The sequence below is a fragment of the Aplidium turbinatum genome, chromosome 3, assembly GCF_918807975.1.
Source record: "Aplidium turbinatum chromosome 3, kaAplTurb1.1, whole genome shotgun sequence".
Lineage (NCBI taxonomy): Eukaryota > Metazoa > Chordata > Ascidiacea > Aplousobranchia > Polyclinidae > Aplidium > Aplidium turbinatum.
Window position 1 is genome coordinate 12526519 of NC_137474.1, and position 12207 is coordinate 12538725.

The window sequence follows — 12207 nt, forward strand, 5'->3', positions numbered from 1 at the left end:
CAATAAATGTAGAAATGATGTTTTTGTGCTTAATTGTTGTTTAAGTCGGATGCAACTTAATCCGTACCCTGAACAATTCATACCCTCATTTCGTACCCTAAAAAAATGGAGAAAAAAATTTAAAAAAGCCAAAATAGCACACGGATCGGAGTTTCCGCTTAACCCTAACCCTAATTTTAAATTTTTTGCTGAAACTCCGATTAGCGACTTCAGCTTTGTTGCGATCAGCGACTTCAGCTTTGTGCTATTTTTTCTCTTGATCTTTTCAGGGTATGAAATGAGTGTACGAATTGGGTTACACTTGTTTAAGTCACTATTACAAAATAGACTAGTTGTCTCAGAGCTTAAGGCAGTATCGATATATTATATACATAATTTGTTGTTGTGTATGCAGAAATCAAACCTTCATTGATGAAAGGAAATGGATTTATTAATGGCAATCAATTTGAAGTATTCTTTAGCGTCTTGGCAAAATTTCAAGAGGTTGATCCTACAACAAGAAAACTAACTTGGACAACTTTAACAAAAGGTTGGCATCTAAATTTACCAACAAATTATTTAATGTTGCAAATGCAAACTAGATAATGTTTTCCTATTTATCTTCAGTTTCAATGCCACCTAAAGATTCTGTTCTTTTATTGTAAATTCTTTTGGTTCATTTTGCATTTGTTGTTATATATGCTCTTATAATCGTTTGTATCAAGTTGTAATCATTGGGCAATGTAATTCACTGTTGTATATTTCATTAAGATTTTTTTATTGTAAAGAATTTCAATACATAGCCGCTTTCTTTACAAATTGTTTTACAAGCTTAATTGATTGCACACAAAAATATGTCTTTTAGGATGTGAACAGTTCAGCACTGCTCTTCATAACATCTTGGACTCTGAAAGCAAAGATGACAGTTCTTTGTGGAACTCTTCTCAAAGGATTGATTGTCTCAATGCCTTGAAGATGAATGTTTATTTGTTGGTACAAATGTCCGATTTATACCAATCTGCATCCAGACAAAATTCTATATCAAATGCTTTGACTACACCAATGAAAGGAAAGAGAAGCACAAAAGCAAAGATTTCTGTTAATAAACTTGGTAACATATCTTATTTATCATATATGTTTCAAAACTTCTGTATTAAGTTGTTTTTAATAATGTAACATTTGCTGAAGATTCTAATGCTACTGTATTGTCAAACAGATTTGGTTGTTGTGCAAATGCTAGCATTATTGTATTACAAAAAAAACTTTTGTATGGCAAAAGCTTGTTTGCCACATTACGTTGACAATCACTTCTCGGTCTACGACTTTATGCCACTGTCCGAATGACGCAAATGGCGACACCCCTAGGCTGCAAGGCACGAATGCCACAATGCATAAATGACACGAGATTTGATTGTTGCGTACTGAAATTAATTGTTCTTTTGAATATGTACATACTATAGTAATTTTGTTTATCGCAGTAGCAGTTTGAACTTTCATTTTATACAAACAAAAATATAAAAATTGTTTTTTGCACTTAATAAAATAAAGATGACACTTAATTATTTCTCATTAAAACTTTTTTTTGTATTTTTAATACTGCAGTAATTTGATTTGCCATGGGAGCAATTTTAATTGTTTCCGCTTAACTAAATAAAGATGAAGCTGCCACTAATTCCTTTGTTATTTTTTAATCCTAATGAACACATATGCACTATGCAGAGAACTTTTACTAATCAAAAACATTTTGCAAACTTGAAGTGTAGGTTAAGTCTGGCTTCCCGCAGTTAATCTCGTTTCTTGCTGCTTTAGGAACAACACACGAGGTCAGTTACACTATTGTGTTTTCGAAGAAAGATAAATTGGACTCTGTCAAACAGCGTTTCCTAATTAAAAATATAGTTCAAATACCTTGATCAAGCACTTATGCAAGCTTGCTCAATTTGCGCTTCACGACTTTTTCTGCATTGTAACATTCTCCTGCTTTTTCATATTTTTTCAAAAGCATAACAAAACCAAATTGCTACGATTTCTAAATAGAAGACAAAGAGTTTTCTGTCAAAATGAAACAATACTTTGTGAAAAACTTTTTTGCGTAAAAAAGCAATAGGCTAATTAACTCACCAAAATCAGATCTTATGAAAAAGTCAAAATTTTCATGTTAAAATTAAAGCGAGTAGTCCCAATAGCTACATCAAGACTTAAGCCTACTAAAATTTAGATTATCCACCAGTGACAGATAGACCGATTATTCTAACTGCTGGTTTACGTGGGTGGATGACTGGATGTTAGCCTAGTTTTGCTTCATGCAGCCCAACTAAGCTTAAAGTAGGCACAAAATTAGAAATTTTGATATAGTCAAGTGGGGTAAAAAAAAATTTTTTTCAGAAAGGTTGTCCTAGATTTTTTAGTTTATCAAGTATGACCACCAAAGTTGGTCACAATATACAGACCATGTATGTCTATCATCCCTCAAAAAAAATTTTTAAATCCATTAACTGGTTTGAAAATTATGCACAAAATACCTGAATTTTTTTTTACCCCAGCTTTGGGGTAAAAAAAAATTTTCATGGGGTAAAAAAAAACACCTGTTAGTATAGCAGCTTCTTCTTCTTTATTATTATAATATTGATTTCATATGTTTTGCTATTGATTTCATATGTAGTGTAAATGATTCTCCACCAGAAGAAAGAAGCTTTGTGTATATAACTCATATATCAAGGACTGTGAGAGATGCTGAACCCATAGTCGAAACCGACCGGATGGGTCATGATGATGATGTAAACGATTTTGCCCACAATTTTTGTATGCAGTTTCTATTAAAATACATATTGTGAAATCGCAAAGTCTCATTTCTGTAATAAAAACAGCAGCAAGACAAAAAATTGTGTCTAGTATACTTATGCACGCCATCCTGAATTTTATCTAAAGCTCTAGTTTGAACATGCGAGTGGGCGATTAAATTTCGCGGATCGTAAATCCTAAAAAATCAACCAGCAGTTTGTAAATAAACATACAACTAAAAAACACCAGACAGGAAATAAAACAACAGTTTGTGTATGTATGATTGTATGTGTTGTGCACTATTGATCAATGGATCACTCTGTACTCTCAATTCGCGCTATTGATCGACTAACCCGCAACACGAACCTCAACCTTGGACCCCCAATTCCACCAAACATCAATTGATTGTGCATAACACATGCATACATTGGCACTGATGCATCCAGAAGTTTGTATTTGTATTTTTTGGTGATTTACTGCCTAGCAGTTGACATAACACCAATACAAAGCCAAAACATTCCATGAAATGCACTGTTTTTTTTTACCCCAAATCAACGAATTTTATTGGGGTAAAAAAAAACACCTCAATAATAATTTACACAAACATTTAGAGGTCCCAGTGTTTGTTGCATCTAGTAGCCTCACAACATAGTACTCACAATATAACATTAAAACATTCATACTACCTATCACTAAAATTTAGCAAAAACGTTTAATAAACTCCTCCGAACCTTTTTTTGCACCCTTCACTGGCCATATTTACTCTATTTAACATATCTCTTCTTTGTCAAATCCAATCTTTTTCCTCTACCCCTCAAAGTAATCACCAGAGACCACTTAAACAGACACTAAACATTTTGAGTGAATATCTACTCATTTTACATGTGAGATGGTAAGTGTTTTTTTTTACCCCAATAACCCCACTATTTTTTTTTACCCCACTTGACTATACCACCTAGACATTTTGTTTTGCTTAAATTCTGTCATTGAAATTTCTTGGCTAGGCTATGGTATATGGGTAATTGCTGTTGGCCTAGTCAAGATAAAACTTTATTATGTCTGTCTTAAACGTGGATGTAGACAAAATGATTAGGTATAATTTGATTGGTATAAACGATTCCGCAGTTTTAAGTTTTCATGGCATCACAACGATAACATTGTGCATAATGAGATCACAGGTAGCATACTTATTAAAAATGTGATGGAGAAACAACTTGACCTGATTTTAGAAATATCAATTCAAAATTTTTTTAATACAAAATATGATAATAATTAAGATTAAACACTGACAAGAGAAAGTTGTGTACTACTTGAGTACAATAGTACATGCAAAAGAATTGTTAGGCTTAAACTTTATCAAATATTATAAACATGGCATTATAATAAGCAATATTATGATACATTTTTTGTTTCAGAAACATATTTTTACTGTAGATAAAATCAATTAATCAAAGTTACAAGTGTGTTTGCGGTATCAGCTTACATATGTCTTATTGTGGCAGGAATTGATTGGGAGTATGAGTGTCTTAAGTCGTTCCAGTTGCTTATGAACTTTGTTGATTTGGACATTCATCGACTCTGGGAGGCTCAATTGGTGGAGGATGAGTTTACAAGGTTGGAATATTAAATCAGAACTAAGCATGCTTTTTTTATGTTGTCAGTTAGTTATTTGGGTTTTATAAAATTTTAATTGTGGCTTGGCTTAATTGCATATTTGTGGTACAAATCGGGTCATTCCTCGGCCAAAATTAATAGGTAGAGATGAGGATGTGTATTGTGTAGTGTATTTATCTGGTTTTAATTTTGCTTTTTATGTTGTAAGTTTATTTCATTTGTGATCGTTTCACAATACTTTTCTTATTTTGCAGTCTTATTTCCAATTTTTGCTACAAAGTACTTGAAGATCAAGCTATTTTAAAAAATAAAGCAGTAAAATCTGCAGTTTTTCATTTGCTGGGGTGCATCATTAAAAAGTAAGTGTTGGAGTGTTGGTACATGACTTTAATGCTTGTCTACTTCTGCTTGAATGTGATCAGATATATCCTAATTCCTAGTCTCATCCATTCCATAGTATTAGTAAGTTCCATCAATCAGTGCATTTTTACCTTATCCATCACGCACTTTGAATTTAAGAGTTTTTGGTGTCTGTACAAGTTGGTATGCGACTTCAATGGTCATTTTCATTTCTATCTTTTCAAAATTATATCAAAATACACCCTCACAAGTCACAGAGATCTTGCAAGTGGCAATCTCCAGGAAAAAGTCTTAACTCATTTTAGGTTCCAACCGGTGATTGCAAAATTAAGCTAATAAAGTTCTGATGAAGTGTTGTGTGCTTGTGTTTTCAACTTAGTGTACAGTACAGGGGTTCATTGCACTATGCACTACTCAAGTGAGATGTTTAGATACGCAAATCTGTTTTTGTGGCAGGTACTCTGATTCTACCCTCTATTTTCAGACACAACCAGTCACTTAGTTCAAGCTTAAAGATAGTCCAATTAATGCAACATTTTGAACACATTGCCATTCCTATGGCAGAAGCGGTACATCTTTGGGTCACAACGTACAAATGCAAATCACTCGTTGCAGAAATTTTAAGGTGAACTATATATATCATAAAGTAGTGTGTACAATATTGTAAATTGTCAGCTAATTTATACCTGAAAAGTGGAATAGATTTTTGCTTGTTTTGGTGCGTGACTGTACTAGTGTACTGATTTTGATCCGACTTCGCACCTCACTGCAGGCCAAAGAAGTGGCAGTCTTTGGGTGAGGAGAAGATATTAGTATTCTTGAAACTTTGAGTTGGAAGTCTCTGTCCAATATTTTTAGTTTATCTTTGATACCTTTGTTTTGGATTAAACATTGTGCTTGTGCACAAAATATCGATTTGTCTTTGTCTATGCTATGGTAAGAAAAAAGTGGCAAATGCTCTTCTGATAACATGCTCTTGAAGAGAGTCAACGAAAGATAGTTTTCTTCCAGCAAGAACCACCTTTTCTTCGCCATCTTTAAATTTTGTACAATAAAATTTTTATTAATTTTTGTTCTTTCTGTTGCTTTAATGATGGAGCCATGTTGGGTTGTTTACTTCATGTGGGATTGCGGGTTACATCTCAGACAGCAAAATGCGTCATTTTTATGATTCAATGTCTGCAGACGTGCATTCGTGCAATGCAGACCTGAATCAATGTAAAAATGACGCATTTTGCTGTCTGTGATTGAATACATCAAGTTGTTACACTGTGTGCTTCATTTTGAACAATCACTTGCTCTGTAGGGAGCTAAGTCATATTGAAGAAAAAGATTTAGTTCGCGACACCGCAAGCACAAGAACGATATGTTCTTTCATCCAAGAGCTCTCCAAGGTCCTTCCCACGGAGATACTGCCACACATTAGCCTGCTTTCTGCCAGAATGGATGAAGAGGTAAAGAAATATCCATTTTATGATTGGTTAAAATGTCACTGGTGAAAATAGCGTTATCTTTTGCAATCGATTTTTTTCTGTCAGTACAGTACCGTACAAACTTTGGTTCCTACCTTTGGAATAAAGTTTTCATATCAAAGAATTAATACTCAACTAACGTTTGACATGGAAATAGCTGAACGTTTTCAGACGAATTGCCATCTACGGAATAGCTACTTCTCAATTTATTTGACTCACAAATTTCTTTTAAATTTTAGTTGGTCAAGAACCTCATCACACAAAGTCATTATTGAAAATTTAGAGCAAAGTTCGAATAAGTTTGTATTGTTTTTGAAACTGAGATTTCAAGATTTAAATGGAATGTAGTAATAGCGATCATGTACTATGTTGTCTTACAGGTAGTTGTTTTATTTGTGAAGTAGAGTATGCATTCTCACACAATCGAGCACAATATTCATGTGACAGGAATTAATTTAATTACAAACTTTCTTGTACAGTCCTATACAATGAGGAACTCTGTTCTTGGCGTGTTTGGCGAAATCCTCATCCAATGCTTAAACGGAGAAAATTTACATGATAAAGCAAAGTCTGACAGGTGAGATAATACCAATACGTCTTTGCAATGTGCGCAATATGTTTTTTGATCAACATGAAACGCGGTCTTGTGATCCTAGTACGTATAAGTTTTATATTTTATTACGCGTTTAAATATTTTATTGTGTAAGTTATTAAATTAAAATAGTTTATTTTAATATGAAATAGGAAATTAAATGTTTTCATGTTTTTCGGTGTCAGCTTGTGTGTGTCTTTCAAACCGAATGTATGTCTTTCAAATCAAATTGCCTTTCAAATCAGGTTGCTCGACGAAGGCCGTTTAGATATTAGAGCATAATCTAGTCAATGGTCATGTACTCATGGTACTAGAAATCTACTCTTTGAGCTCAATATGCTTTTGCAGAGACCAATTCCTGGACATTTTGTACGACCATGCTAATTTAGACGTGACAGCTTTCGTGAGAAGCAAGGCTTTGCAAACCTTCCTTTCCCTCGTTAAAGAGCAAGTTCTTCCAATCAAAAGGTTGTAGTTACCTAAACTTGGCTGCCTTCAATAAATCTGTCACACAAGCAGTGCGCACAATTACCCTGTTGAGACTTGAGATTATGGTGTATTACCGGTTTTAAGAGTATTTAATATGATCCGACACCGACAAGACATTGAGCCTACGTGTATCGGTTCGCTGGCAGACACTAACTACTGAGTCACCGAACTAGTTTTATTCAACTTTATTTTTACACTTCTATATTCCAAGGTGTCCAAAACTGGTTGATCTGTGTGTTCGTTTGCTGTTGGACAAAAGCAATTTAGTCCGGAAAGCGACCGTTCAACTGCTCGAAGGACTTCTAAGATGGAATCCATTTGCTGCCACCGTGCGTATTTTCTCATTTTATACACCGTAGTCATATATTTTGCGTGTATCTTCGGACACTGAAGAATTGTTTAATTTGTTACCTTGGTTTACACTAGCTTAGCCTTGGTCGAAAACTTTTAGGTTATTTAATAAAAAAGATTTCTTCCATTGAACAGTTGCCGATCACTGTCTTGAAAGAAGGTCTGGACAAAGCTAAAAGCAAACTGGATGAAATTCAAGCGAAAAATGGTAAGTTTTAAGGATTCCCTAAAAAACGTTGGCTAGTTTTATTCTTTCGAAGTTTTTTGTCTCCGTGTTTTTTGACACATGAAGTGACAGACAACGCTTATCATTCGATTCGGAGTTCTGTTGTGTTTTACAAAATGTAGTAGTAGTCCAGTTTTAATCCGGTGATGTCACCGAGGGTGGCCGGATTCACCTCCAAGTGCTACAATCGCCTTCACACCCTGCCTCCACATAGATCTGTTTAACTCTCCTCTATTATCAAGCCCATCTTGAGATGAAAAATGTGGCTCTGAATTAAATTTGTAAAAGTAGATGCTACTTGCTTTTAACCATGAATTATTAATTTCTCGAATAATTTCACATCATTGCTGCTGTTTTGCTGTTCGTGCCAGGCCCAGAGCAGCCCGCAGACACAGACTCACAAATGAGTGCTAACGATAAACAAAAAGACGATGACACCATTTCTGAAGGCGATTCACCGTCTCCTGACTTCAATGAAGATTCGCCAACGGAGGAGAAAGATCCAAACGACGAAGAAGATTCTGAAGCGAAGAAACAACAGGTATATATTGTTTTTTTCCAGAAGTTCGTTCGTTGTTTTGTAGCCTTTCGAAGCTGAATGTAAGGTTTGGGTTTCCGATATTTCATTCCCTCTAAATTTTAACGTGCACTGTAGATATATTTCCTTAAAATAAACAATTTATATTGACGTTCAGAAAGTCATCACGTTTCTTTCCGATTCCGTCTGTTTTGTCGAAAAGTTTCACGAAGCTGTTCCGGTCTTGTGCCAATTGCTCCGGTCCCGCTCTCAGACCGACGTCCTTGAAGCTATCAGCTTTTTTACTGCCGCTTGGGAATTTAAGCTGAGTTTTGCTTTGCAAGGTAAGTATGTAGAACGTTTCATGAACTGATCTCAACACATATAATGACTTCTTTGCAAAAGAAGCAGCTTAGTTGTTACAACCACTGCTTTGTTATTATGCAAAAATAGCAATCGTAGAAGCGACTTTCAGTGGATGCCTTGGCTTTTGGCTTATCTAGTCCGTGTTCTTTTCATCACTTCACGCTACAGTTTAAGTGCAGTTGTATACTGTATATACCAAGCTGGTTGCGTTAGTATTTCCATAAATCTATTTTTTAATTCTAAATACTGAACAGAAACGAAAACTGGCTTAATTTTCACGAGAACTCGTTACAATATGACCAGACACGGTGTTGTAAGATTCAAGTTGTTAAAAAGTTTCAAGACTAAAGAAGTTTCTCGAACCGGCAAACTTTTACACCGAATCTCGCATAGATATTTTTGAAGTTATGAACTACAGTGGTAACAGAATTTCTACCCTTGCTTGCATTGAGATTTTGCTTTGTTTTGAGGATGCGCTACAGTATATCTCCTCAAGTTTAACTTGTGTGCATGCAGGTATTGCTGAGATGCTGGAGCAAATATGGAATGAAGAACAAAAGATCAGAGATGCCGTCGTTTTTGCTTACAGGGAGTTATACTTTAAGCAAACTGGTTCCTCTAACAGGTTCGTTTAACTTTACTTCTCATATTTCAGGAGCACACGGCATTCAGGCACGGCTGGCCTATTGCGCGATTGGTCGGCCACAGTCAAGTGTCTCGTGCCAATTCGGCTGCGTTAGAATGTCCTGATTCCGCATCTCAGTTCGAAATTTTGTGCAACTCGTACAATCATAATTCTCGCTATTTCTGCCTTTTCTTGTCCAGTATCAGGCTGAATTAGCCTGTTTGGCTATTTAAAAAACTTTAATACTGTACCGTAGTTAAATTTAGATGCAGGTCAATGTTGTTTGATTTGGTTTCAGTTCAAGCCACGCGGACCAAGTTGCAGACAACATGGTAATGTTGGCAGCCGGTTCAGGAAGGGAGAAGTTAGAGGCAGTCGAGGCTTTGATCAACGAAATGTGCAAGTCTGGTGACATTCCTGCTAGTGTGGGGCAGGTACTCAATCACTCAATGTTTTTGAACGGTCACTGTGAAATGCCGAGTTATGTATGTTTGCTTGGAATATTAATCACTGAATGGCCCGTTTTGGAAAGGCCGATTCAGGAAATCCCAATTCGAGACAGTCGTTTTCGGAGAAAACCGATTCGGTGATTTCTTAAATCCAGCGACCGCTTGCAAACGAGAAAGTTATTGTTTCACTGAGGTAAATGTAACTTAGCTGATATCTTGCGGGTATAGCCTATAGCGATATCTAGCAACTTTAGTTGAGACATTTTCGCTGAGATTTCATTTGATTAACCACCATTGTTAATCACGAAACGTCGTTTGACACCTGTTTTTTTTTTTTTTTTTCTGAGACTTGTTTGATTAACTTCTATTATAAGCTAATTCCTTTTAATAAACAAATCCCGCTGTAAGATTTTAGAAATCTCCGAAAAAGGCTGTCTCCGAATTAGGATTTCTCCGAATAGTAGCAGACCATATTGATCATTTGACAAATTTGCTGCCAGTATGTTTTTGCTGTGTAGCCGTTGTAGACAAATGGAGTTACTCGCAAATTGCTTTTCATAGTTTTACCTCATTCACTTGCTGGTATTCTTTGTAGCCCAAACAATACACAATATTAATAATGTTATAAAGTTTTACGAAAACTATTTTATTTATTGCTTCAAATATGGAAGAGCAAGATTTATAACATAGACATTTGGCTTAAACGCATGTCATCTGCTTCTCAGGTTCTTTGGAACAGATTTGTTAATCCTTCTGCCGCCTTTACCATGGAACGAGGTATCAGCGAAGTCAAACAGAGAAAAGTCATTGTTCAGCTGCTGGGAATGTTGGCTAAGTGAGCTACGTCTTTATGTCAACCACTTAGTTTCTGATGAATCAAAAATTGATCTTATTGTTATTCCAACTTGTTCCACAACTCCTTTTTAGTTCCAAACCATTGATGTTGAGGACGAAACTGGATGTGCTGGTGGATGTTGGGCTTATGGAGGAGACAGTCACCAATCCCAACGATCCTCCAAAGGACTTGGCTGACTTTGAGCTCCCCCTTCATACTTGCACCACCTTATTGAAGCTGGCCCCCAGGAAGCAGGAGGCTGGGAAATATGTGAAGCAAATCCGATATCCGAATGATCACAAGATGTTCACAGCTATAACTAATCTACTGATCGAAGGTACTTAAGACTAGAGTTTATCAGCAACGTCGTTTTGTATGATGAGTTTTTTTACTTTAATATTTTTGTCTCTTTTACATGGACTGTGTTTATGAAGTCATTCACTGAAATGAGATACATAAGGTACTTGTATAGTCAGATATGTTGTAATTATTGTTAGATAATTCCCATGATGGCGTCCGCTCACGAAGTGAACCGTTCATTTTGATCATTCTCCAATTACCTAAAAGTTTTGTTGTGCGCTATGTCTTCTTGCGGTTTTGTTCTCGCAAAGTTAAAAAAGCGACAGCTGAAAAAGCTGTTAGTTATATGTCATATGTCACCGTACTATCCAGTGACGTTTAGCGATGTGAAAGTACCATTTTTTTCTAACCTTGTTCTGCATTCCAGGATTTGAAAAGGATTCCAACACCTGGGTCAGGTTCGCCTTCCAAGCGGCTGCTGTTTTGTTCCACTTGTCTGAAAAGCCAATTCTTCTTTCAAGCTATGTCTTCAACGAACTGAACCGGATTTTCATCGAGCACATGTCGTCGCAAAACCCAGGTTAGTCTGCTGTGAACCTGTTGGTCACACCATCATCATCCATTTGTCCCTTTAGTAGATGAAACCTGGCGTTTGTCACTGCTAACAGAGGTTTGTCAGTTTTCACAGCCCTTTCGCCATGCTTTCGGATTGTCGAGGTTGATTCTATCCAAATTCCTTAGACGAATGTCTTCTCTCACCAACTCTAGCCATCTCTTTTTCGTCTTCCAATTAACCACTCAATCAATGTTGCAAAAAGCTTTTCCATTTCTCTTTGCCGTTAGAATTCAACCACGAAAGTTTGACCGTACATTACGTGTCAACTGCCAACATGAAGCTAAAAAAAAAAAAAAAAAAACGAAACTGCAGAGCCGAAAATATAATACCTGCCTAAAGTTATCATATATTTAACTTTTGTCCGTGACAGCGCTGATATTCTTTCATTTTTTTTTGTGTGATACTTGACGAAACCTTGGCTTTGATTGTTTAATCCCGAATCGGCAAACAAAAAGCCAACTTTGGTTAAACGTAAGAGCTCTGACTACGTTTTTAGGCATCTTTATTATGTGATTGTTGCTTGTACTTTAAATTTCGGCAAATTGTATATTATTATCAATCGCAACGCACGCTACAGCATTTGAATAAAAATGGTTTAACATTTGCTATGACATGAACAATTTCACTATAAAACA

At 35.8% G+C, this 12207-nt stretch overlaps 1 protein-coding gene across 1 annotated transcript in view; it reads left to right on the forward strand.

Annotated features, from left to right (window-relative positions):
• Positions 1–12207, forward strand: part of LOC145766204 (condensin complex subunit 1-like) — a 31880-nt gene that overhangs the window by 1655 nt on the left and 18018 nt on the right. The window contains exons 2-18 of the mRNA XM_082577867.1: positions 395–529; positions 845–1090; positions 4263–4374; positions 4629–4733; positions 5219–5359; positions 6041–6188; positions 6686–6783; positions 7147–7266; positions 7499–7616; positions 7774–7846; positions 8236–8405; positions 8560–8725; positions 9264–9372; positions 9671–9806; positions 10547–10656; positions 10749–10993; positions 11384–11536. Of these exons, the coding sequence (XP_082433993.1) occupies positions 395–529; positions 845–1090; positions 4263–4374; positions 4629–4733; positions 5219–5359; positions 6041–6188; positions 6686–6783; positions 7147–7266; positions 7499–7616; positions 7774–7846; positions 8236–8405; positions 8560–8725; positions 9264–9372; positions 9671–9806; positions 10547–10656; positions 10749–10993; positions 11384–11536 (2385 nt within the window). The remainder of the gene's footprint in view (positions 1–394; positions 530–844; positions 1091–4262; positions 4375–4628; positions 4734–5218; positions 5360–6040; positions 6189–6685; positions 6784–7146; positions 7267–7498; positions 7617–7773; positions 7847–8235; positions 8406–8559; positions 8726–9263; positions 9373–9670; positions 9807–10546; positions 10657–10748; positions 10994–11383; positions 11537–12207) is intronic.